At 48.9% G+C, this 27252-nt stretch overlaps 1 protein-coding gene across 3 annotated transcripts; it reads left to right on the forward strand.

Moving 5' to 3' along the window:
* The first annotated feature begins 2647 nt into the window (after nt 1-2647).
* Nucleotides 2648-26104, forward strand: LOC136517121 (uncharacterized). 3 transcript variants are annotated; one of them, XR_010774229.1, is made up of 10 exons: nt 2648-3407; nt 5150-5226; nt 11513-11681; nt 13507-13595; nt 14910-15074; nt 15154-15231; nt 20045-20135; nt 20214-20322; nt 23538-23641; nt 25472-25492. XR_010774229.1 is itself a non-coding variant. In XM_066510641.1 (8 exons), exons 1-8 carry the CDS (start codon nt 2678-2680, stop codon nt 25575-25577), a joined length of 1518 nt encoding a protein of 505 aa, XP_066366738.1. In that variant the 5' UTR covers nt 2650-2677; the 3' UTR covers nt 25578-26104. The 3 variants fall into 3 exon arrangements, 1 of the variants encoding a protein (XP_066366738.1); XR_010774228.1 differs by having other exon boundaries at nt 20045-20322; XM_066510641.1 differs by lacking the exons at nt 20045-20135; nt 20214-20322 and having other exon boundaries at nt 2650-3407; nt 25472-26104.
* The last annotated feature ends 1148 nt before the right edge of the window (nt 26105-27252 follow it).

A 27252-nucleotide genomic window follows, 5' to 3' on the forward strand; every position in this document is an offset into this window, starting at 1 on the left:
TTTTTTGATATTTTTTCTTCACTTAGGAGCACAAAAGAAGTAACCACAGAAAATATGAGCTTAAACGAGTGAAAGACGTGGCCTGTGGAATTTTTAGAAGACGTGCTCGAAATCGACAAAGACCTTGTGACCACGAAAAGAGAATTTTGTAACCACTTTTTGACCAAAATAAAAATCTTTGACCCCAACAAGATGGGGGATGGATGGATCCAAAATTTTTTTCTAATCGATTTTAATATATGGAACGTCGAAATCCGAGTTCGTATGTGAAAACTAGACCAGTTTTACGAACGCACTCCGAATTAGAGGACAAAATGGGAACAATGCGTGCAAAATTGATCACGGTAGCAAGGATTTAATGGAAACTGTGAAGACAAGTGTAACAAATAAGATGGCGTGTACTAGGGTTTGATGAATACAAAGAAAACTCAACAAGACTTGGAGATGTTCATGGATTATGATGAAAAACAAAGGAGAAAACACAAACTGGACTAAAAAACGATCTAAAACTAGCAACAAGAATTTGACCTAGGGCACAAACTCAACAACGCAAAATAGAGACGAAATTGCACAACACAATGAGGCTATAGGATAGGAAATATGTGACGATATATATTTTTTGGCTTTTTGTGGACTATAGATAATACAAAAACAGTAACAATCTAAAGGGGAGAACAAAGTTATACCTAACGGGCAACAAGGTCTCTGATACCACTTGATGTAGACTAGGCCCGATCTTCTGAAGATATGATAGCGTCGATTGGTGGAGACTCGATGTTCATGATCTAGGCTTCGACCAAGATTGATTAGGACACCCGCAACCGTTACACCACTGCTCCGTTGGTTATCAACCACGTAAACGCGATTGACCCCATCGAGAAAGCTTTCCTACAAGCGAATCGAGAACACAAGCAAGAACGAGATAAACGCAATCTGAAATTGCAAATAAATATGAGGCTTATAAAATCAAGAAGGAGTTCAAGTCTTTATTCGAAAGGACTAATCGCCACAGGCAAACAAGATCAAGAACTGAGGCCCTGGTTCACAGCAAGCGGCCTTAGCGGCGACACTTGCAGCAAAACGATGTCTGTTTCATGAGAAAATCAAGAACTAAACAAAACCCAAACCATAAGGAGAGCGACGACTGCTATTTATAGAGTCTTGGGTGTCACCCCCTTGGACGCGTCCCCTAATGGGCCCAAACACGATACACGGTCCAACGGACCAAAAGACGGTGTCGCAACACCCTGGCAAATTCTGGACGCTGACTTGTTTTGATGATTTCCGTTGATTCCAAGGTCTTTTGATGTGAAACCATTTGGATCGGCTTCCTTATCAAATTAGCTTTCCAACCATATATGGATCGTCGAAAATGGAGTCTGGATGCGTTTTGGGTGACCAGTTTAAGGCAGACTGGTCCTGGAGTCCGAACCGAACTCGAACTTGAGTTGAACTGGGCTTTCACCATGAAAAAGATGAATTGGACGCCCATGCTGGACCTCCTCCTCTACTTGGCTTGTATGCGATGAAGTAGTGATGTCCTCATCAGGCCGCGTGACAGCGTGAGCGCCGCGTCGAAGCCGCGTCCACGCCGCGTCACCTCCGCGTGACCGCCGCGAGCCACTACAAGCTCGAGCACGTGAACATGGCTGCCGGAGATATTTTTTCGACAGCTTACCCGCCGAACCGCCTCAAGCACGGCTATAAATAGCCGGCCATGGCGCTTCCTCGCGCCACCACCAGGGCCGCCGAGCTGCTCGAAGGTGGAGGTCGCCGCTCGCTACGCCGAAGCCCGAGGTCGTCGTCGTCGCCGTGCCCTGCTCTACTCGGTCAGCCTCTTCCCATCGCTCTCCCTTCTGCCCGCTCCCCTCTACTCCGCTCTACCTCTTCGCTCTGCCCACTCTGTCTCTCTCTTCTTGCTCTCGCCACCCGCTTGGCGCAGTTGCCGCGGCTTGCTGGATGTCACCGTCACCGCGTCCCTCTCCCTCTGCTCTGCTGCTCTCGCCCTCTCCCATCTCCGCCTCAGCACCTCGCCGTCGACGCCCTGCGCCGTCGAGCAGAGACTGCCGCTGCCCCCTTCTCCCTCCACCTCTCCCCATCTCCCTCCTCACTCTGCTCTCCCTCCCTCACCTCCATTTCCCTCCGACGCCCTGCCTCTTTCTTCTTCTCTCTCTCTCTCCCTCTCTTTCTTGCCGCAGCCGGTCCTCGTCGTGGATCTGACGCAGCGCGTGTGGAGGTGATGCGAGGAGGTCCGCCCCGACCGCCGCGGGCACGAGCGCGGGCGAGCTCGGCCCCGGACAGCTGCCTCTGGCGTGGGCGCGGGCAAGCTCGGCCTCGGACAGCCGCCGCGGGTGCGGGCGCGGGCGAGAGAAGAGAGATCGAGTTTGAGAGAGAGATGATAGGGATGAGAGGGGTATTATGGATATTTTGACTGATCTGATCCACTTGTCATGTCTCTCAAACGGTGAAAAACGAACGGAATGCAGACGGAATAGTTTAGAGAGTAAAGAAATTTAGAACAGTGATATCTCTGTGTGGTCAATTTTTTTAATAATATATGTGTAATTATAAATTTTTTTAAAGGCACACGTGTAAAAGCCTCGACCAATTTTCCCTTGTGATTCTGTGGATCTTTCGGCGCAACCAATTTTGCCAACGTAAATGGCCGGAGGGTGCTATGGTGAAGGCAGACGCCGAAGCAAAACAAAAGGCGAAGAAGACCAACCCAAGCAAAGCCAACGGGATCTCCCGAATCTCCCGTTCCAGAGGTCGTCTCCGCGTCGTCGGGCCCGCTCCGCGTGCGACGCCGGCATATAGGGTTTCGCCGGCGACGGCGATGGACCCACCGGCTGGGGGCTCCGATCGCCGGGGGTCCAGTCAAAGCGCTGGCGTCGCGCCCTCTGGCCTCCGCCGATATGGCCTCAATTTCTCCGCCTCCAGCCTCCTCCAGGCCCCCCTCGCGGCCCTCCTCGAGTACTCCGGCGTCGTCCAGTCCGGCCCTGCCCTGGCGGCACACCACACGTCCGCGGGGCCCTCGTCTTCGTTGTCGGCGTCGGAGGTCGATGGCCCTCTCTCCGCCGCCGCCGCTGTGGACGGGGAGGTTTCGATCCGGATCCAGGGCGGCCCAGGCGACACGGAGGCCACGGGCGGGCCGGCCGCGGGGACCTCGTTGGAGGACTTGATCGAGACGACCGCCGGCTCGGAGGTTGACCAGGCGTCCGCTCCGGGCAGGGGAGCAGGCGCTACGGACGCGGAGGCAAACGGTGGTGGGGCCGGCACGTCGGGGAACGGGGGCGGGGACCGCGCGTACCAGCGGTACGACGTGCACCACGTTGCGCGGTGGATCGAACAGATATTGCCGTTCTCGCTGCTTCTACTCGTCGTCTTCATACGGCAGCATCTCCAAGGTTTGCTTCATATCTCTCTCGTTCTAAAGGTGCGTTTGGTACTTCTGGAACGTTGTGCACTTGTGCGACCTCACTGTGGCAACTCTAGTTGTTAACAAGTGGTAAGACTGTTAAACAAACGAGGAATTTGATCTTAAATCCACAAGAACTTTGTTTGCTTATGTTTAAGTTTTTCATTAGGCTAGACTACTTTCTGCTATGAATTCTAAGGATGTAGTTGAAGGAGCTTTAGTCCACTTTTATTAATGTTTGAAGTTAGCCTGTGCTATCCTGTTGCCCTACTATGGTAGGGCATATAATCTATTTTGTATGTTGTGGTTTCAATAATCCATGGCTGTGGGTTTTACTTCTGTTGTTTTCAGCATTGGTTGGGCTCCTAATGTTGTTAGAATTTATGTTTGTTGTGCTGATCTTTGACCTTATTCGGTTAATGAGTCCAATGTGGAAAAGCATTGGAGTTTGGTCTGGAATGTTAGCTGTGCTAGCGTAGCTATTGGACTTTCTGAAATCAGGCTCCTGTATAGTTAGGAGTTGTTGATTCTCCTTCCTTATCTGATCCAGCTTCTCTACATCTCTGAAGTGATGGCTTGAAGGAGCACATCTACATTTACCACAATAGGCATTCCTTGTATGTGCTCGTATCTTAGGTGTTGAACCTTTGCATGCATTTAATTTGTCTGTCGGGTCTGTTGCACCATACTTAGGTGTTTGGTTCCAAGAACTAAACTTTAGTCTCCGTCACATCGGATGTTTGGACACTAATTTGGAGTATTAAACATAGATTAATTAGAAAACTAATTACACATATCGAGACTAATTTGCGAGATGAATCTATTAAGTCTAAGTAGCCCATGATTTGACAATGTGGTGCTACAGTAAACATGTGTCAATCATTAATTAATTAGGCTTAATAGATTCGTCTCGCTAATTAGTCTACTCCTGTGCAATTAGTTTTATAATTCGCTCATGTTTAGTCATCCTAGTTTTTTTGAGCGAAATATACAGCAGGGGAGGCCCCCACTGTGAATTTTATTAAAACCAAAAAGAGAAACAACACTGTACAAAGGCGACACAGCAAGGGAAGGCAGAAGAACTAGGCTAGAGGGACTATACAGGAAAGGAACTCTAGGTGCCTTACAACATTGAACCTATGAGCTTGAAGCCTAGCTTCTTCACAGAAGGAGATCTTCCAAGAGATAAAAGAAGGCCGACCCCTATCAAAGATGAAGTTGTTTCTCTGCTTCCAAATTTGCCATGCCGCAATGGTGAAGAACTCCATGAAAAGGGATTCTGAGATTGAGTTTTAGCCTGCTGCATCATCTCGTAAAATTCTCTTGTGAAATCCCAATTAATCCCAATTAGTCCTCCTAGTTATCATCCGAACGTCCGATGTGACACGGCACTTTCTTTCAATAAGAACTTTTTACTCTTTTGGGGAATGGAACATGCATGTCAGAATGTCAAACTAAGGTTAAAAAATACTGTTACCTTTTTGTGTTGCTTCAATTGTGTGTGCATCAACCTGAGCATTATAGCAGTCATATCTATTCTGTTACTGTCCAGCATTTCTTATACTTTCAATAGCCTGAAAATGTCCTTTTTTATTATTTCTGCCACTATGATGAATGGTCAGTTATCCATGTAACTCTATTATTCTAAGTTATTATCCTTTCAACCACTCTTTTTTTTGTTGCAAAGGTTGTTCGGAGTGCCCACTAATGGAAGAATTGTTTTGTGTGTAGGTTTCTTTGTCACAATTTGGATTGCTGCGGTAATGTTCAAGTCGAATGATATATTGAGGAAGCAAACTGCTTTGAAGGTTTGATGACGCATTACTTTATACATTGTTGAACTAGCTTAATGAACTATTTGGCATATCAGGTGTGTACTTAGCCAGCTTTTTTCCTTTCTGTTAGTCGTTGAATTCGCACTCTTAGTAATAGCAGAATTCTTACTCTCATCGAGAGAGGATGACACTAGGAGTTGGGACAATTTTATTGTTTATTTCTCAATGCCATGCCAACTTGAGGGGATGGGGATACATATTTATAGGTTGCTAGCCAGCCAAGCATATGCCAAGATGCTAGTCTAAGATGCTAATATGCTGTCCTCTAAGATGCTGTCCTAAGATGCCTCTAAGATGCTGTCCAGTTAAGATGCTGCTGTCCTCCAGTTAAGGATGCTGGGCAGCAAGACCACCATGCTGTTGCAGCCCCACAAAGACTGCTGCAGCCCCACGAAGACCACAGAGACTTATCCCATCATTCTCCCCCTAAGTCTTGTGCGTCGTCTTGTGGGAAAGTTGAACCATTCCGGTCCTGGAGCAGAGCTCAAGGAACTTGATCCTCCCAAGGGGCTTGGTGAGTAGGTCCGCAAGCCGGTCCTTGGTGTTGATGTAGCTCGCCTTGATGCTCCCTTCTTCCAAACAGCCTCGGATGAAGTGGTACCTCACCCGGATGTGCTTGCTGTGTTCATGGAAGACGGGGTTCTTTGCCAGGGCCAGAGCGGACTTGCTGTTCACCCTGAGCTCCACCGCTCTAGTGTCTCTGCCGGGGAGATCACCAAGTAGTCGAGCGAGCCAGAGCGCCTGAGTCGAAGCTGTGGAGGCCGCTATGTACTCGGCCTCGCAGCTGGATAGGGCCACCACCTGCTGCTTGACCGACTGCCAGCTAACGAGGCACTTGCCGAGGAAGAAGAGGATCCCGCTCGTGCTCTTGCTGGTGTCGATGTCGCCGGCGTGGTCGCTGTCGCTGTACCCGACGAAGTGTGCCGCCCCAGGGCACCTAGGGTAGTAGAGGCCGTGATCGTGAGTCCCCACAACGTAGCGGATGATCCTCTTCACAGCCTGCTGGTGCTCCATCGTCGGTCGCTGCATGAACCGACTAACGTAGCCGACGGAGAATGCCAAGTCCGGCCGTGTGTGGGCGAGGTAGCGAAGGCTCCCCACAAGACGCCGGTACTGCGTAGCGTCCACCTCCTCCGTCGTGTTGTCGCGGCTCAGCTTCAGCCTCTCCTCCATCGGAGTGAGAGCTGGGTTGCAGTCGGTGAGCCCAGCTAGCTCAACGACGCGCTTGGCGTAGGCGGTCTGTCGAAGCGTGATCCCGGAGTCATCCTGGTGCACCTCGATTCCCAGGTAGAAGGAGAGAGGCCCCAGGTCACTCATCTGGAAGGTGGCCTTCATCTCTTCCTTGAATGCCGCCACCTCCGCATCCTTGGTGCCGGTGATCATCAAGTCGTCGACGTAGACACCCACCAGCAGAGCATTTCCTCCACTGCCCCGTCGGTAGATGGCCGCCTCGTGCGGGCTTTGCTCGAAGCCCATCCCCTTTAGCGTGGAATCCAACTTGGCATTCCACGCCCTCGGTGCCTGCTGAAAGCCATAGAGGGCCTTGCGCTGGCGGAGCACCTTGCCCTCCTTGCCGGGGATCGCAAATCCCAGGCGGTTGGTGCACGTAGACCTCCTTCAAGTCGCCTGTTAAGGAATGCCGACTTGACGTCCATGTGATGAACACGCCAGCCCTCCTGGGCAGCTAGCGCAAGGAGTCGCACGGACTCCATCCGTGCCACAGGAGCAAAGGCGTCGTCGAAGTCGACCCCCTCCTGCTGCACGAAACCTCGTGCCACCAAGCGAGCCTTGTGCTTGACGATGGCGCCGGCTTCATCCCTCTTCAGCTTGTACACCCATCTAAGGGTGATCGCGCGGTGACCACGAGGAAGGTCAGTGAGCTCCCAGGTGCGGTTGTTCTCAACCACATCCATCTCCAATTGCATCGCGGCGCGCCATGCCGCGTCTCTCGGCCTCTGCAAACGACCGAGGCTCGCCGTCGTCACACGCAAGGTGCAACTGCGCCTCTAGGTCGTGAGGCACCGGTCCCGGCACCGGCTGGTCGCTGAGAAGGTTCTCCATCGTACGGTACCGCAACGGCTCGCCGTCGTGGTACGCGTCGACGCGCTCCTCGTCGTGAGAGAGCGGAGTAGCGAGCTCAACCGGGTCGTGCTCGACACGAGCTGGTGGTGGAGTAGACGTGCCCGGAGTGGTGCCTGTCGGTGCTGGAGTGCGTGGCGTTGCGGGCTGTGGTGGAGCCGGCGAAGAACTCATCGTAGCCGAGGTCCTGGCTGGAGAGCGTGGTGCTGTCGGAGTAGCAGGCGCCGGGGTCGGTGGAGGCTCGGGGACTGGGGTAGACGCGCTCGCCGAAGAAGAGGTGCCTACTCCTCCAGCTCCCTCGAAGTGGACGTACTCGACAGTGAAGTCGTCGTACGTCGGAGCCGAGCCGTCGTCCACCGCCTTGTCCCACGCCCATCCTCGCCCTTCGTGGAACACAATGTCGCGCGCCGTGCGCACACGCTGTGTCTTCGGGTCGAGGATGGGGTAAGCCTTCGAGCCCTCCGCATAGCCGATGAACACTCCCGGAGTGCTCTTGTCGTCGAGCTTGTTGATGTGGCCAAGCTCCTTGGCGAACGCGAGGCAGCCGAAGACCCACAAGTGGGAGACCGCCGGCTTACGCCCATGCCAAGCCTCGTACGGTGTCCTGCCGTCGAGCGCTTTGGTAGGCGAGCGGTTGAGGATGTAGACGGCCGTCACCACCGCCACTCCCCAGAAGACAGCCGGCATCCCCCTTTGCTTGAGGAGGGCCCGAGCCATCCCCACAACAGTCTGGTTGCGCCGCTCGACGATGCCGTTCTGCTGCGGGCTGTACGGCGCGGAGTAGTGGTGCTGAATGCCCTCGTCAGCGTAGTACGACACGAATTCAGCCGCCGTGAATTCGCCGCCGTTGTCGGTGCGCAGCACGCGCAGCTTGCGCCCGCACTCCGCCTCCGCAGCAGCCTGCGCGCGCCTGATGGCGTCCGCAGCCTCTCCTTTGCTACCGAGGACCATCACCCACATGTAGCGGGAGAGGTCGTCGACGAGCAACAGGATGTAGCGTCGTCCTCCCGGTGTGGCCGGTGTCACCGGGCCACACAAGTCCCCGTGCACAAGCTCGAGCCTCTCCTTGGCTCGAAAGCTCGCCCACTGCGGAAAAGGGGAGTCGCCTCTGCTTCGTCAACACGCAGACGTCGCAGAGCTGCTCCACATGGTCGAGGCACGGCAGGCCTCGCACCATCTCCGTGGCACTGAGCCGCTTCAGGGCCTCAAAGTGAAGGTGCCCGAAACGCTCGTGCCACTGCCACGCCTCGTCGTCCCGACGAGCAGCGAGACAGTGGGGTTGTGCTACCTGCACGTTAAGGACGTAGAGTCGATTTGCGCTTCTGGATACCTTGGTAAGAAGGCGACGACGATGATCCCAAATCCTCATGACTCCGTCCTCAACCACCACGCGTGAACCGTTCTCATCCAGCTGTCCCAAGCCGATGATAGAGTTCCTCAACGCGGGGATGTAGTAGACTCCGGTGAGTAGCCTGTGCTCCCCAGACACGGCGGTGAAGATGATGGAGCCGACGCCCTTGATCTCCATGCCGGAGGCATCCCCAAACTTGACAGAGCCTCGGACGCTAGAGTCAAGCTCGGTGAAGAACTCCCGTCGACCGGTCATGTGATGGGTGGCGCCGGTGTCGAGGCACCACCCGTCAGTCTTGTCTTTGCCGGAGCTGTCGTCGAGGAGGGCGTGTGCTTTTGGCTCGTCAAGGTGGAGGAGAGCCGCTGCGGCCGGTGCCGCTGGAGGTAGCTCGATGCTTGCATGTGCCATGAACAGAGCCGGCTCCTCCGCTGCATGTGCGACGTGGGCCTGGCCGCGTCGTGGCTGTTGACAGTCCTTGGCCCAATGGCCAAGCTGGCCGCAGTTGCGGCAGACGTCGTCTCGTGCCGGCTTGTGCCTGCCGGTGGCGCCGCCCTGGGCGCCTCCGCGGGCATCACCCTCGGCACGTCCTCGCGCCCCGGCCTGGGCGTCTCTGCGCGGCTTGCCACACTTGCGGCCGCCTGTCGCGGAAGAAGGCTCCCCCTTCTTCCGATCACCTTGGCTGGCAAGCCACTGCTCCTGAGTGAGAAGGAGCTTCCTGCTAGTGGTGATGGGCCTCGAGAGAGACTGTGGCTCATCGCTGTCGACGACCTTGAGGTGACCTATCGCCTCCTCGATCGACATCGTGGAGAGATCCAGCAGAGACTCGATCGAGCGAGCCATTTCCTTGTACTTTTCGGGGACGCAGCGGAAGAGCTTTTCAACAGCTCTCTCCTCGCCGTAGGTGTCATCGCCGAACTGCACCATCTTCTGCAACAGAGTGTTGAGACGGAGGGCAAAGTCATCAACGTCCTCACCTGGCTTGAAGGCCAAGTTCTCCCACTCCTTGCGAAGTGCCTGTAGTGTGGACTTGCGGGCGCGGTCGCTGCCGATGCGTGCCGCAGCGATGGCGTCCCAAGCCTCCTTGGTAGTCCGCTTGTTGGTAAGCGAGAACTGCATCTCGGGCGAGACTGCAGCGATGAGGGCATCCAGCGCCCGTCGATCTAGGTCGTAGTCGATGTCGCCATACCGGACTGCCTCCCACATGTGCCGCACCTGGAGCTTTACCCTCATCACCGCAGTCCACTCGACGTAGTTGGTCTTGGTGAGGGTAGGCCACCCACCGCCGGGACCGACGTCCCTGACAACAGCCTGGAGCCCGTGGTAACCACGGTACCGATCTGGGGAGAGAGAGCCACGCTGCCTGTGAAGGCCGCGCTCTCCATCGACCTGTCCGCCACCGTTGCTGTGCGTGCCTCCTCCAGGAGCGCCGCCGCCGTGCGCGCCGCCTCTAGGAGCGCCACCGGCGCGTCCGCGCCTGTCTGGGCTGCCGCCGCGCTCGTGGGCGTGCGCGGCTGCCCCAGGAGCGCCACCGTCGTGCGCGCCTCCTCCAGGAGCGCCGCCAGCGTGTCCGCGCCTGTCTGGGCTGCCGCCACGCTCGTGGGCGTGCGCGGCTACCCACTGCGCCGCCCGCGCTCGCGCTACCTCCCTCTCTAGCAGCTCGAGGTCCGCGTCGGCGGTGTCGTCAGCGGAAATGGAGCTGCCGATGCTGCCGTGCAGAGCCTCGATCTCCGCTGCTGCCGCACGCGCTGCATTCGCTGCCGCCGCTGCTTCCGCCTTCGCTCTGGCTGCTGCCAGCCTCGGCGCTCTTGCCGCCGCCGCAGCAGTCTCTGCTGCTGCTCGCTCGCGTTCCTCTGCCGCGGCAAGTTCGGCCTCCTGCCGACGCCGCGTGCTCGAGGCGACCGAGTGCTGAGATTGTCCTGCGGACATGACGCGCTACCGGGGGCTGCTGCGTGGGGAGAGGGCTGTTTCAGACGAGCTGGGCAGAGGGAGAGGAGTGAACAGGAGTGGCCGGAGGAGCTGCTGCTGCTAACAGCTGGGGCTGTTATGGGGCTGGGAGAGAAGATGAGCAAGAGATGCTGAGGCTACAGGATAATACGGCTCTGATACCAGTTGTTAGTCGCTGAATTCGCACTCTTGGTAGTAGCAGAATTCTTACTCTAATCGAGAGAGGATGACACTAGGAGTTGGGACAATTTTCTGGTTTATTTCTCAATGCCATGCCAACCTGAGGGGTTGGGAATACATATTTATAGGCTGCTAGCCAGCCAAGCATATGCCAAGATGCTAGTCTAAGATGCTAATATGCTGTCCTCTAAGATGCTGTCCTAAGATGCCTCTAAGATGCTGTCCAGTCAAGATGCTGCTGTCCTCCAGTCCCTGCTGTCCTCCAGTCAAGGATGCTGGGCAGCAAGACCACCATGCTGTTGCAGCCCCACAAAGACCACAGAGACTTATCCCATCACTTTCTGTTACCTCATCAATTGGAATGACTGTCATAATTTATCTGCACCAAAGAGATGTTCTAATGGTAATTGAGATAAAATCAGAGTCATACTGCATTTTCTAAGACATCATTGTATTAGCTTAACATGTTCTCATCTCATAGTGACCTTACTTCTATGCTGTCCATTGTGAAATTAGAACGACAAATACATAATGCGATTTATATCAGCTCATCAGTTGATCTTGAGTTATGTTTTACCACTGTACCAGTTAGTACCACGTTGCTCAATGTACTTACCATGCTTGTGTTAAATTAATCTATTTGATAATGTAATAGCTGGTTATTACTAGTATCTTAATATTTCCAACTCGTGCTTGCTTTTACAGGGCGAAAGAAAAATATCTGTACTCATTGGTATTACAGTAATCTTCATGATTCATGTGTTTGGCGTATATTGGTGGTACAGGAATGATGATCTTCTCAGACCTTTGTTCATGCTTCCTCCAAAAGATATACCACCATTCTGGCATGCGATTTTTGTCATCATGGTCAATGGTATTACTAATTTGAATTTGGCCATATAGTTTCTCAATTGTATTACAGCTAAATATTCTTTAAGCTATATACAGTTGGCTTTCTCTAGTTTACTATAGATTATATATTGATGTACTGAAATATTTGGTTATATTGAACACATTTTATTGACTGCTGAAACTGCAAATGAACTTTCATACATTTTACTTCCCCAAGTGTTGATATGCTCTAGCGTAATTGATTTTTTTTGTTCTTCGTTCATTAACCATACTGTTTGATTTTATAAGGTATGTGTTTGAGGGGAAAAAAAAGATTTTATAAGGTACAACAGAGAGACTACTATTTTACCTCTTTCACACAGACTTTTTTTCTTGTCATCAACTTTTTCCACTGAGTCAATGTAGAATCTTGCAAATTCATGAAGTTTCCTTAAACGAAATCACAACATCTGATCCTGAGTTAATATAATTTCAACATGGAGCCATACCAGAAAAGAAGTAAAGCTTGAATTCGGCCTGGGCATTTTTTAACCGCAAACCGCAAACCGAACCGCACCGAACCGAACCGAAGTGTCGGTTTTTTCGGTTTTCGGTTTGCGGTTCGGTTTCTAGTTTTGCACTGTTTGGTGTTCGGCTTCGGCTTCGGTTTTATACTCAAACCGAACCGATTAACCGAACAAACCGATGTACATCTCCGTGGCAAAAAAAGCAGAGCGCCCACCCTCGCTCCGTCGCTCCCCAGACCCCAGCCCACCATGGCCCATCCTGCGCTAAAGTTGGCCAGTGTCAACACGCGTCTGTGAGACGTGAGCGTGGTTCACGGACCCGAAAAAATCATTCAATCGCGCTAAGTCCGCCCCCTCCTCAGTTCGCGTCCGCCTCTCCTCGCGTCCGGCGTCCGCACTTCGCATCCGCCCCCTCCTCGCGTCCGGCGTCCGCACTTGGCGTCGCATCCGCGTCGGCAACTCCACCTTCTCCTCCACCAACTCCGCCTCCTCGATCCTCTTCCTCCAACACCATGGCGCCCTCCTCCGTCGGCGCGGCTCGCGGCCTCGCGCCCTCTCCTCCGTCGCCTGCGTCCCCCGCGTCTCCTCTCCTCTCCAGCTCTCCCTCCGACTCCTTCACATCCGCTGTCCACCCGCCTCCTCTCCTTCCTTTGCGGTGGTGTAGGCAGTCCGCCACCCTCCTATCTTCCTCTGACGGCACCGTACCGCCCCTCCCTCCTCCTCACGCCACCGCCCCTCCTCTACTGGCGAGGCCACCCCCATCTCCTCTCCTTTCCTCTCTAGATCTAGATCTAGAAGGGAAATATGACGACCGCCATTCTTGGGTTCGAGGTGGTTCGAGGAAGGTCATGCCGTCGTGCGGCGACGGGATCCCAACGTGGGTGACGGCGGCGGGATCCTAGCGCGGGTGACGGCGGCGGGATCCCAGCGCGGGTGACGGTGGCGGGATCCTAGCGCGGGCGACGGCGGCGGCGGGATCCCAGTGCTGGCAGAATGTCTCGGTTAATTCGGTTAAAACCGAAAACCGAATTAAAAAAACCGAAACCGAATTCTGCGGTTTTCAGTTTTTTGCAGAACCGAACGGGTGATGTAGGCTGGAAACCGAAGTTTTTTATAACCGAATAAACCGAACCGAATTAACGGTTAAAACCGAACGCCCAGGCTGAGCTTGAATGACATAAACTGATTGGGATATTGTGTTCCCTTGAGCCTAGTGCAATTCATTGTCATTTATTTTTTTAAGAAAAGATTCTTTTAGAAATAAACAAAAATATTTGAATTTTTTGGGCTATAGCTGATATAGCTATGCACGTTTGATGTATAACCATGAGTTACTTCCAGATACAATGGTCCGCCAAGCTGCAATGGCTGTCAAGTGCATGATACTTCTCTACTACAAGAACTGCCGAGGTCGTAACTACCGTAGACAGGTGACATATTTTTCAAATTCTTATGCTTTGTTGTGGATCATTTTTGGTTTTCTCATGTTCATAGTTCTTAAATCATGTCTGCTATTGGTTAATGTATAAACATAACTTCCACAAATTGTATGTGTTAAAAGTGGTGCTTCTAATAATGACTCTTCATGACTAAGTGATTGTTATACTTGCAAGGGTATGTGAACTTTGTAAAGACTGGAAACCAGTTAAAATGTCCAGAAACTGCTGCTGCCATTGTTGCGTATTTACACACATGTCAATACCTATGTTACCTCATCTTTTGCTCCTACACTGGATTATATTGTTTGAGCTATATGTCTGCAACTGTAGCTTTTCTAAAGAATATTTTTTAAACAAAAAAACTTTTAAAACAAACTCCCTAACATGTCCAAGTCTGAACCTACCAACCAGACAACTATAGTCCATGGTGTGGCCAAAAGGCAGATTCTGGTGTATAGTTAGTAAGGGCTTATTTTGAAATTTTAAGGGAAGCTAAAAAAACATGATGGGACTGGCTTTGTTTCCTCAAATATAATTGACACCCTTCTACTAAATTAGAGTGTGTAGTAGCTGGACAACATTAACAAACATGTACACCAGACACATTTCTAACAATATTTTCAAACATTTAACTCAGCTTCAATGGTATTAAATTTCAATTTGTATCATATGTTGCGAATATCCAACGATACTGCCTCAACCTTCCAAACGTCTGCTCTGATCATCCATGTCACCGCAAAGCGGTACCTGCAGAAGTAGCATAGGTTTCACCAAAACAGGAAGCGGAAGCAGCAACTGGAGTGCGCTTTGTGGGCGAAGGAGACTCTAGCATGACGTTGTGTGCTCAGGATCATGTCCAGTCATGGCAGCTACCAACGAAGGAGTGGTGGGACCAGGAGCAAATGCAAGACATGCTGCCTTTGTTGAGAGGCTAGTGTGCTCTACTCATCTGTCTTCAACTTTTTCACAAGGCCAACGTTTACCACTGCCCGTGTTGTACTGTACCTTCCTAAGTGTCGCCTTGATGAAAAGGCACTGTGGCAGACCTAGGTTGACTGGTGGCTTGGCTGGTCCAGTCCCTTCTCCTTTGTCCTTTTCCTTTCCTCCTCTCCCTGCTGCTGTTTTTGCTGTTTCTAGGTTGCTATAGGCACTTGGAAAGGGACAGGCCACCACGCCTCACCTTACCTTACCACCATAAGAAAATTATTTTACAGTAACATGTGAGCAGAATTTTTCCATCTGTTAGAACAACTGATTAGTATTGCATAATGTTACAGTAACATGTCTACAATTCTTCCTTTTTAGGGCCAAATGTTAACCCTCGTGGAGTACCTTCTGCTTCTTTATCGTGCTTTGTTGCCAACTCCTGTTTGGTACCGTTTCTTTCTGAACAAGGAATATGGGAGTCTCTTCTCATCTTTAACCACTGGGCTGTATCTGACTTTCAAGTTGACTTCAGTTGTCGAGAAGGTACCACTGTTTGCCGCACCCCATTTATAAATCACTTGCTTGAAAGCATACTTCTTGTTCTTGACATTGTGGCTTCCAGGTTCAGTCATTCTTGGCCGCGGTGAAAGCACTTTCACGTAAAGATGTGCATTATGGGTCTTATGCGACTGCAGAACAGGTAAAAGAGATCTTTGGCTGGTCATGTCACTAGCCTGTTCTTTCTAATAACTGGTAACAAGGTATTAGGCAGCCCAAAGTGATATTATTTAAACTGTTAACTGTTTTTTTAGAGTTTTAGGGCTCATGCCCCAGTCTTTCAACTAAAGTGAAAAGACAAATCCATTACAGCGTACTGGATGATATCTCATCCTGAAACAGAAGCTAAAAAGGGAAACCAGCTCACCACTCAAAGTTTCTGAAAACTAAAGAACATTACATCAACTCCATACTATTTTAAAAATCTTTTCACCAAAGCTCTGAAGAAGGTAACCACTTCTCTCCAGCGACTTCATCTTTGATTGCAAACATGTTCTAATCTTCCCAATCTGCCCAGAACTGAGAAATCGTCTGCGGGTACCCCTGAAACTTCAGTTGTGCAGCCACAAGACCCTTCTTGCTGAAGACTTGATCTCCTCCAAAATGAGTTTCAACAGCTGTTTCTTTTCTGGTGGGTACAGAATTATCCAATTCTGGAGAAGCCCAGCTATACTGAACAGCAGCATCTCCATGCTTTTCCAGCCTGTTTTCTGAAAACAAATCTCATTTCTGAGTTTTCAAATACTTCACAGAAGTACAGAAGTAACAACATTAAGAGGACCATGCTTTTTAAGGCTAAGCCATGTTAGAAGTGCAGCAGCTATAGCCTATAGGATGAGCAGAGGTGAATAGAGTAGCTGGAGTTTAGAAGACAGTTTCTATAAAGCAAACTAGCTTGTCATTCATATTGAATATGCATACATATATATAGCAGTACCTAAGTTGGTTTACAAACCGACCTGCCATTCCTAACAGTTGTATAACAGCTGTACAAAGTCAAATTAACTACTACTGCAGGCTGTCAGGACAGCTGCACTACTTGTACTGCCTACTCCGTCCCAAAAAAAAACACAATTGTAGGACCGGGCACGGAAGCCAACGTGGTGGAGAAATGACAGAAATGCCCCTATACTAAATGACAAAGAGCTCTCCATGTCTAGAACTCTCTAGTGCGGTAGATTAGAAAAACAAGTGAGGTGGCAACCTGGCAGGTGGCCTTTGGTTTGGGTCCGATCCTAGGTTACCTAGCCCTGGTACCTACATGTGCGTTTTTTCTGGTACAAATTTTGAACTCTTAGATTGCGTTTTTTTTGGGATGGAGGGAGTAAGCAAAACAACCGACTATACATATGTTGCTGTTGTGCACAAGTAAAAACAAAATTGACTACTTATACCTGCTGTCGAAGGCAGCAGCTAGACTTCCTGTCTAAGAATAATATTCTTAGAATATGGTGTAAACCGACCTATATGTCAGCAGCCAGCTAAAAGACCATATACTACTAGAGTACTAGTACTTAGCTATATAAGCCTTAAACACAAGGATTACTTCTAACAAGCCAAAATTTCCCTATCTCTACCAGGTTGTCTCCTACTTTCACTTAACAATATCAGAGATCATACTCCAACACTGCTTTGCTATAGCACAATCAAAAAAGACATGCTGCATATATTCAACCTCAGAACAAACTAAACAACTACTATCCTCAACTTCTCTTCTTTTTGCTAGCTCGTCTCTAGTCAGAACTTATTATTAGAGATTTACCAGAGAAATAATTGCACTCTAAGGTGGGATCTTAATCTTCCATAAAGCCAACAAATGTACAGCTTTATCCGGACTCCAAATTGGATGTTCCATATATGTTTTTTTTACCATCTCGACGAGAGGAACGCAATAGTGAAGTCCATTCTACATTTTGACAACTTTACAAAATGGACATTTTTGGTTGTCAATAGGCAACATCCCAAGAAGTGGACAAACATTTTGTCTATCTTAGCCATGATAAAATTATCCTGAGGCAAACTTTTTATTTGTGGGGTTGAGCTCTATCAAAGCCCATTTACTTATTGACCCGTTAAGATCAGCCCATTTGCGGTTTGTAATACCATTGCTTTTGTCTCTTGTGAATGTAACACAAGGTTCCAAAAAATGCTAGGCGTTGGGCCATATTTGTGGGGTTGAGCTCTATCAAAGTCCATTTACTTATCCATCCATTAAAAAGAGCAGCCCATTTGTGGTTTCTAATACCATTCCTTTTGTCTCTTGTGAATGTAACGCAAGGTTCTGAAAAAATTCTAGGCTCTGGGCAGGTGTTGGGCCAGCGCCTAGCGCCCAGGATGCTTAATCGTAGATTAATCATGCTTAAACATTACACATTATACATCAGCAAAGTAATAATAAAAAAGAATACTTGATCCATTCCCACACCACTCATTCCACTATCATACAATGAAAGGCTCATCTGGCCTCTCCCGTCATGATTTCCACAACATGGGCTGCAATTACTGGCCCATCCAGCCCTTGCCCTACTCCTAGAACTTCACGAGCAGCCACCACACACTGCTGGTCCTCTTTCTCGTATCCTCGTATCTTCTCAATCTCATCGATTCTTCCTCTGCCCGTGGGGGTGTCGGGTAGGATTGCGCAAGCGGCGATGTGACGAGGCATAGGGATGACGATGAGAGCATGCATGAGGGGCTTGAGTGCAGCAGCCTGAGGAAGATCTGGCCCCCCTCGTAGACGGTGACGATGCAAGGATGATCGATTGCATCCGGTAAACCTTGTTGCCAGCTCTTTATCTACAACCTGTGCTTTGTAATCTTTGTTCTCGTTCTCCTGCCATGCTCCTGGCCACCTCTGCACTCGCAACCGTCTGCTTGCCAGCACCCCACATTTAATTGGGCACCTAGGGCCTAAATGACACCCTATGGCTGTGATTCACGCTTAAGCGTGCCTAGGCGTACGATTAATAACGCCTTTTAGAAGGCTGATGTAACAAGATTAAAATCTCCTCGAATAAGTATGGGACCTTGCCACGATCCCAACACTGCATCTGACTCATCAAGAAAGCCTTGCTTCTTATCCTCATAGGGGGGAGGGGGACCATACACTACTACTAATTTCCATGCGAAGCCATTGCTTTTATTGGAAAGCACCATTGGTTTTATTGGAAAGCATGACACTGCCTGAAAAATTCATAATATCACATAGACTAAAAAAATGTCTGTATTTGCACCTATCAAAATTCCACCTGCTGAACCTTTAGCGTCTAAGGGTGTGTTTGGTTTGGGGACGATGTGTGATGGGTTGAACCTATCCCAGTTTTGCGGGTTGGGTTGAAGCCATCTCTTGTTTGGTTGAAAAGGTTTGGTCCATTCCAGTTTTACGTTTGGTTGGAAGAATATCTGGAAGTGGGTTGAGTCATTGACATGTGGGGTCCATTCTTGCGTCTCCTGTGCACGTGCGCCTTCCTCGCACGGCCGCAAACTGCTTGTCCTGCAGTTGCTCCTCCATGGCCGCAGCTCGCTCACCAGTAGCCGCCCAGATCTGCTGCTCCATATGCCCCGACGGTCCGATCCCGCCCTGTGGCTCCTCCGCCTGGCCATGGCTCACCTGCACGCCTCACCTGCTGCTCCATGCATGCGCCCGTGCTGCTCTTTAGGCCACGCCGCCGCTGCCACCTGTGCTGCTGCCACAGCCCCTGCTTGCTCGTGCACGCGGTCACGGCGAGTGCTCGTCCGCTCCGCTGCCGCTGCGACGGCCCTTGCTCCCCTGCACCACAGCCGTGGCCGCCGGCTCGCTACGCGCCGGCTACTCGCCTGCATCGCCGCTGGGCCACCCGCGCCGTCTGTTCTCACGTGCGAGAAGGAAGTGGGTTGTCCCCATCCCCTTGATTTGGAGAAATCAAACCAACCCGAATCAACACGGAATATTCCTTGTTGGGACAGACCCAACCCATGTCAATCTGTAACCAAACACTATGAATACTGGGTCCAACCCAACCCAACCCAACCCAACCCACACCAACCTCCAATCCAAACACACAATAATATTCCATAACGGCCCTACCATTTCCTTCTTTCTCTATATTTTTTCGTAGGACCAACCTTATGTGAGATAATCTGCTGCTCTCCCTCTTTGTTTTGCTGCAGCAGGGGTTAGACCTTTGGTCAGCTCTTGCTGTCCTTGTATTGTATTATTAGAAGTATGGCAATAGGCCAACTTAGTAGTGGCATACATCAGCCATGTAGGGAGTAGTTCGGGCTGAGATCAGCCATACTCTTGTGTACCTTGGTACAGGAGTTGTATATATACTCTACCAATAGCAATGGAAAACGTAGTTCAATTGCTGCACATATTCAGAGTTTCAGACTTTCAGTCTGTGTGTGTTCTTCTACCTCTAGCTGTTGTTGTGTGTGAGGGTGTTGGTGAGCTAGCTGCTCACCTTGTGCAGGGAGATCGAGGGCCAACACCTTAGGCCAACCAGTCAAGTATTCCATGACTTCGGACGTTTTCCCACTAATAATAGGAGTACTAGGTGCCTTATCCTTGTCGCCCTGTTCCTTTTCTAAGTTCTTCAGGTCCATGCCAGGATCTAAAGTTTTACTACAGTCTATATGTTGGCAAGCTAAATCACAAGCTGAATCTCTATTATTGTCAAGTTCAAGCATTCTATCAACTATCAATTGAGAATGAATTTCCATCCCTCACCTCAATGCCAAGATCCTTGGCAACAGAAAGTACATATTCTTTAGAAACAAAACTAGAATACTGAATGGTTATACCTTTAATCTCTTACATATTCCATTTCCTCTTGAAATCTTGAGCTTTTTCCATCATAGTCTTGCCATTATCAATGTTCCTTTTACTCCTCATTGGTAGAATTGAGCCTCATTTTTGTGATGTTCCTTTACCTTTTCCCCCTCACTTTGTTCTCTATCTGATCATGTTTCTCCAGATCCTCCATTGTAGGTTGAGTGGCTGAGCTGTTATCTTCTTCTTCTCTATCCGGGACTGCTCATCTTGCTTTTCTATGATGGGAATCTGGGGTGATTCTTGATATTGTCCCTGCACACTAATATCTTGTACTGACTTTTTGTGTTGAAGCTCATAGATCCATTCCTCAGGTAGCTGTTTGGTTTCTGCCTTTAGTTGACACACTGTTTGGTTTCTGCCTGCTCGAACTGACCCTCCTCTTCAAAGATCAGCAACCTCACGGTCTTGCTTCCAGCTGGGGTATTTTCTTCTCTAATTGTCCAGTTTCCTTGTTCTCCTTCCTGTCCTCTTTACCTGTAGATTTACCATTCAAATCTTCTCCAAGTAAGTCATCCTCTTCTAGCCCTTCACCTCCACATTTACACAAGTCATCATTTGAAGAGTCATCTTTCTGCTCTACTCTTTCCGTCCCTTTTTAACTGTCGTTCTCACTTTCCGAGCTCAACTTGGACCAAATATATATACAAGAAAATATTAATATTTATGGTACATAATTAGTATCATTAGATAGATCGTTGAATCTATTTTCATAATAAACTTATTTGGAGATACAAATGTTGCTAATATTTTCTACAAACTTAAGAAAGTTTGACTGGCACGAATATCATAGAGACTTAAAAAGGGACAGAGGGAGTTCCCCTTTAGCTTTGAAGGAGATCAGGTATAGCTTCTTTTTGAAGAAAGATTCTCTCCTTTGGGATTCTTTTTAAAAGAGTCTGCCAGCCCACTTCTACCATCAAGCCCAAGCTAGAAGCCATTTCTTTAATTGACACCCAGTCAACCCATTTTGGAGGCATCCCCTTAATTTGAACCCAGACATCTACCAGGCTTCCCACTGGTTCCACATCTGCATTCCACACTTTCAGAAAGGCTAGAATACTATCTCTATTCAGGTAGAAGAGAGGCCTAACCTACCACAACGATTTCCACTTTCTCATGTGGGAAATTTGATTATGTAGCTGTAGTCATCAGATTTCCTCGAAACTCTATTTCAGGTAAAAGAGAGAGAGGCCTTCCGTACCACAATGCTTTCCATTTTCTCATGTTGTGGGAATCTGATTATGTAATCCTTCTCAAAGAGCTCTCTCAGATTCTCTAAAATTCCCTCCTCATCAATATCCCCTTCCTCTATAGTGAATACCCCCAAAGTTATCCATACCATTGCAGTGCTTGAACCTGTCCTCTCTTGGCTACACATCAACATGGTAAAAACCTAGCCCTCTGTTAGCACTACCATAGTGGTGTTCATACCCTTGCTGAAGAGCGCCGGTTGTGGAGTCTAGCAGGAGCTAAGGGTCTATCCTCTTTTGACAGCCCCTCTCCTTAGTGGTTAGCTTAGTGCTAGTTTTTTTGGTCACCACTTTTTCTTTTTTTCAGGCGCGACTGTAATTGCTGAGTTTTGTGGGGGTTGTGTGTGGCGTGTGTTGTAGGGCTCTAGCCCCTTTCTTTCTGCTTAATATAATGATGTGCAGCTCTCCTGCGTTTTCGAGAAAAAAATAGTATTGTGCAGCAGTTGGAGGTTTCACCGATTCAGGACAATGCCTGATGACAGATTCTGGGACTGTTGCACACTGAGCTATAGTGACCAATCTATCCACAGTTGTAACACACTACCTGAATGTTCTTATCTCTGAGCAACCCCAGAGCTTTCTTCTATGAGATCTGTCCCACAATTTCTGATCAGGAGCTAGAGCTTGTCTGACCTTGGCCTTGGGGGTTGCCTTAACTGCTTGTTGAACTGGCCACCTGGAGGAGGGTGTGTGTGTGGGTGGGTGGGGGTGTGTGTGTGTGGGGGGGGGGGGGGGGGGGGGGGGGGGGGAGGGGCATGGGAGGTTGTGGACGAAGCTGGTGCTAGTTAAGTACCTGAACTGCGGCGGCAGCAGATGATTGAAGAAGCGTGGGCGAGGTGGTGGTGAAGGATACTGCAGATATTGGTTCCAACCTCCACCTGCCCATCTCTCCTAGTCTTCATCAGGGCTGTGCGTCCTGGGTCCGCGACCTCTTCCTCTTCCAGCCATCGAATCCTTCACCACCTTGATTAACCTCTTCCTCTGGTCTTTCCCCCAAATCGAATTAGCAAAACTTATCTTCGTTGGCTGTAAATCCCACCAATCTCCTCCAACTGGGTAGCAATCGCTCACATTGAAGGATTTGGCCTTCCCCAGCTTGCTTCTTATCCACATCAGATTCTCACGGCCCTTCCACTCGTGGGTTCAGGGTTCCGGGTGTCTCCCCTACTCTGTCCTATCCGGCTCCGCAAACTCCATGGCCTAGGATGCCCCACTTGTCCCTTCTCGCAGAGCTCTGCCTATACTGTGGGAGGCTGCCTGCAAGCCTTGCCGCGCCTAGTCATCGTGTGAGTCAGCACCACGGTTTCTCAGTGACATCCTGTGCTCCCTCATGGGACTCTCCGGCCAGGAACTTGCTGCCGGTGAGCCTCTCATCACAGCCGCCTTGCCAATCCCTCATGTCGCTCTCGGCTCCCCCTCATCTGTGAGCCTCTATAGTCCTTAACTGATTTTTTGTTCTTTCAAGGAGTGTTTTTACTATTATAGTTTGTAGATTGAGGGCAAAGGGTGGGCCTGCGGCATTTGTTGTCCTGTGTTCTAATTAGCCTCGCAGAAAGAGAGAGAGAGAGAGAGAGAGAGAGAGCAAGTGTAAACCTGACCTTTCAGCACCCGTTACAGCGGCTTGTAGATTTAGGGCCTGTTTGGTGTGGACTGCAATTTATATATTTGAAGCTATTGTTGGGAAAGTAGCTGTTGAAAGAGTTAACAGAATTTCTTGTAGATCGTATATAACTTTAGTCACAATATGGGCCAAGATAGCTGCACATCATTATATTAAGAAGTGGTCCTCTGGAAATCAACATTATCTGTTATTTCGGTTATATTAAGAAGTGGTGTGGGTTTGGTTGGGGATTCTCCTCTCCATTACTCTTTCCTCTTAATGAAATGATACACAACTCTCCTGTGTGTTCGAGAACAAAATATTAAGTGATCCTCGTCCCAGTCTTTGAAACATATTTGTGTTGCTTCAGAAACCAATAATGTCTCTTTTGCAACTTGTTTTAGAAAAAGCAGCTAACCGAAATACCAAATGATAATATGTCTGAAATTTTTTTCACCAAACAGGTAATCATAATGCTAATCAAATAGATCCTTAAGTGTATTGTGACAGTAATATTTACATGTTAACTTCAGTTAATTAGCCCCAGTATTCAGAAAAGTGTGTTGTGGCACTTGCACAGTATACTAATGGAAAAATGTTATTGTGGTATCACTTGTATCCTTGAGAAAGCTTGCTAGATTATTGTTCATTTTTTTTTTTGAAAAAGGACTATTTCATAAGTTCTCAATATATAAGTTATCCATGATTTTGTCGTGAGTCTTTAGGATTTGAATTTGAGAATCCTCTGTTATTAGGTTTTTTTCTTATTGTTGGGACTTATGCAGGTACTTGCTGCTGGTGATATGTGTGCCATTTGCCAGGAGAAGATGCATGTGCCTGTTCTCCTTCGCTGTAAACATATTTTCTGTGAAGACTGTGTTTCCGAATGGTAACATTCTTTGCTTGCTGTTCCATATGCACTGTTCTTTGTGTCTTTGTTTTGAATCAGGCATCTAGTTGAATATGTTTACTGTAGTCTTCTGTCCTTTAGAGTCTTGGAATGGGTATTATTCAAAATAGAAAGGCCATTCAATCTAAATTTAAGTACAACTAGTGCATCATGAAAAGATATGTGTGAGACTATACCACTACATTAGAGTCTAACCTCTAGAGTATCTTTACTTGCAAGAGGACCTTTGCTTCTGGTGATGCAACAGGAAATATATACAGTTTAAAATGGAGAAAGTTTTAGTATACCCGGGCAAGATAAATATATTTGGCTTGTTTAGTTTCTTTATCACCCTAGCTACTTGTTATGAACTTGGGTCATGGGTGGAATGTGTGAGTTAGCTGAGGACAAGGTGCTTCATGGGGGAGCGAGGGGTGCTTGACAGGACTGAGGTCAAGCCTTGCTACCTATGCAGCACGGATACAGATACACGTATTAGTATCGGAAGGATACGGATATGCGGATACATTTTACTATTTTAAAATAAAAAAAGATAATAATGCATATTAAAACTAATAACTATAAAACATTCCAGTCTACTTAACTACTTAAGTACCTAAGTTCTATTAGTATGTTTTACTATTAATAAATGGCATTCAGGCTCGCATCAACTCCCTATTTCCTCATTTGTTTCCCTCTCATCCACAACATCAAGCTGCAGAGTAGATCAAGAATGGAAAAAGGAGACGCCATCTACTCATATTTGGAGATGCCATCCACTGCATACAAAGAAAATCAAGCAACAAGAAATTAAGAAGCAAAATAGAGTAGATTGAGAATGCCAGAATGGGCAGAGGGAGAGGAAGTGGGGACCAACGAAATCAAGCAACAATAAGTCATGAACTTCAGAAATATAGTAGATCGAGAATGGGGAAGGGGATGAAGTCACAGGAGGTTGCTGGATGCCTGAATCCATGTCGCGGGGATCAAAGACGTTGTCAGCGGCCGGTGGCCGGCGAGCACGGGCGGAGGCTCGTCGCCGGTGAGTGGGGGCGGAGGCTCGTCGCCGGCGGCCGGCGAGCAGGACCAGACGTCACCGCGCGTGTTCGCTGGAGGCGGCGCAAGGTGCAGGAGTGCGGGTGTCGGGGGGCTGGTGTCGGGGACAGAGGGAGATGCGGGAGTGCACGCGTGTTTGTTGGGCTGGGCCGTATCGAATGGGCAGATACGTATTGGCTCACGTGCTCAATATTCGCTAAATTAATAAAAAATCAGATACTCTGCTGATACGTATCCGTCGCGTATCGACCGTGTATCCATATCGGATACGTATCCGATACGGGATACGGCACCTCCCTGGCTTGCTACACTGGAGCTGAGAGTGAAAGAGATAAACAAGGGCTAGACTAACTTGTTCTTGCTTTATTTATGGCACTGTTTTCTTTGTAGTCTAGAGCAGCAAGTCGATCTTTCTTTGAAGAACCTCAGCAAACCAAAATCATAACAACTTTATATTGATCCTTTAGCTATCAAACCAAACAACTGGAACCAATTGAAATGACTTTAAAGAAAATGACAATCACAGCTCATGTTTAGTCGGCGGCTGTTGAGCTGCTCTGCTTGTCGCGGCTGGTATAAATATTTCATATGGCTCCACGTACCACTAGTGAGCAGCTTGTCTGGGTGAAGGTGTCATGGAACTAGAACATGCCCATAAATTTCTCTTGTTTTGAGTAGTATCTCAATGCTTATTTGTTTGCATTAAATTTGCCTGTGATCCTCCTATCTAATAACAAACGAGAAGTGACTGATTGCTATTATGCTGTTTTCTAGGTTCGAGCGAGAGCGGACTTGCCCCTTGTGTAGAGCATTGGTAAAACCAGCTGATATTCGGTCATTTGGTGATGGTTCGACAAGTCTATTCTTCCAGTTGTTCTGACTGCAAGCGGTAAAATCCTAACATAACAATGGACAAGCTACGTAAGGAGAACTCGAGTGGAGGTCCTTTTACGTTATCGTGTGAAATCATCTTCCTCAATGTTGAGATCAATATGAGAAGCGTTCAGGACAGTCACATGACAGTGCAAGTCGTTATGTTTGTCTATCTTTAAGCAAATAGTTTACAGTGCTTTTTAGTTGCAACAGAGGCAAAATGTTTCCAGCAAACTGCTTTCAGAGCCAATAGAATTCTGCTGGACAAGCGATTTGAACGTTTGAGGTCTGTTGAGACTGACAACTGTAGGCCTCATGTAAAACTCTGGTAATTTTTGCACATGTGGGCTTACCTGGGTGTAAGTGAAATTCCAAAATGCCGCCTGTGGCATTGACTGGCACAGGCAGCAAGAATTACCTGTCAGGATGGAAAGTGGTAAAGGAATGTAAAGCGTTGTTACATGGAAATTGTTGAAAACCATAATAGAAATTTTCACCCGTCGCAACATAGTAAATGCTGACAAACGCGACTTGTTTACAGATCTGCTAAATCATCTACTTCTACACTGCTTGTTATGTATAGTAGGGACCTGTTTGGCCAGCTCTTTCAGGCTTGGCTCCAAGCTACAGTTCCGACAGATCCAGAGTTGGAGGCCTTCACATTCATTTTTGCTAGCAGAGAAAAACGTCTTGTGAATAGTGCCGTCATAGTATGATGTGTAGGCTTAAGCTACGGGTGGTATGAATTTATCTATGATGGTGCGTTGCTAATGGCAGCAAAATTATCACCCTTTGTCTTAAATTATAGGTTGCTTTGATATTTTTTTTACGTAGTTTTGCTATACAATCTAGATAGAGTGAAGTCCACTTACGGTCCGTAACTTATACCATTGTATCATCCTGTTCTCTAAACTTTGAAAATACTCATCTAGATACTTAAACACGGTTAGGGTCTCATTACTTGTCCAATCGGGTGTGAACCCGCTACCCACCTCAGACCTTAGTTGCCCACGCCGCTCTGCTCTTGCACCTCGGCGTACTTGGGCTGCGCTTTCCCAATCACTGTGCACCTCGACCCAGCCAGTAGCCCATACGGTAGGAATGCCGCCGTCAGCCCGGTGCGGGTGCGAACGAGCTGGGGGCACTTGGCCACTTGCTCAAAGGAGCAACGCTAAGGCCGGGGCGACACCGCGACAGCGGCCACCGAGGCTGCGACTGCGAAGCTCACGGCCACGCCCCATTCTTCTTCGAGTCGATCTTGTCCGCGATGTCACCTACTGGCTGCTTCGTGGGGCCATGTTGGGCAAGTCTGCCTGGGGTGCGACGGGGAGTGGGAAGGGGACTTGCCTTCTCATTCTTGCCGCGGCCGAGCGGACGCTGGTGCGGAAGCCAGCCACTGCCTGCCCCAGTTTAGTTTTTTTTTGTGACGGAGGGACCTAAGTGGGCACCACATCGGCAACGCATCGGCATCTCGTGGTTCAAGTTCAAGCATCCGTTGCAGGCGACGAATACATCCGGCACCGCGTCAAGGGCACGATCGAGGAGCCATACGCAGCGCCATCATCCTTGCACAGCATGTCGAGGCACTAGACATCATCTGCTACGGCGGAGGCATGCATGCTCAGATCGTGTACACATGCACCCTGTATGCATAGCAGCATAAGCATATTGCGTACACGTAC

This window comes from Miscanthus floridulus, chromosome 17, assembly GCF_019320115.1.
Source record: "Miscanthus floridulus cultivar M001 chromosome 17, ASM1932011v1, whole genome shotgun sequence".
Lineage (NCBI taxonomy): Eukaryota > Viridiplantae > Streptophyta > Magnoliopsida > Poales > Poaceae > Miscanthus > Miscanthus floridulus.

Excerpts from the sequence above, each read along its gene's own strand:
- LOC136517121 (XM_066510641.1), top strand. The coding sequence starts at position 2,678 with ATGGTGAAGGCAGACGCCGAAGCAAAACAAAAGGCGAAGAAGACCAAC. Across the intron at positions 13,596-14,909 it reads GTCGTAACTACCGTAGACAG|GGCCAAATGTTAACCCTCGT; the intron begins GTGACATATTTT and ends CTTCCTTTTTAG. Across the intron at positions 15,232-23,537 it reads CTTATGCGACTGCAGAACAG|GTACTTGCTGCTGGTGATAT; the intron begins GTAAAAGAGATC and ends GGACTTATGCAG.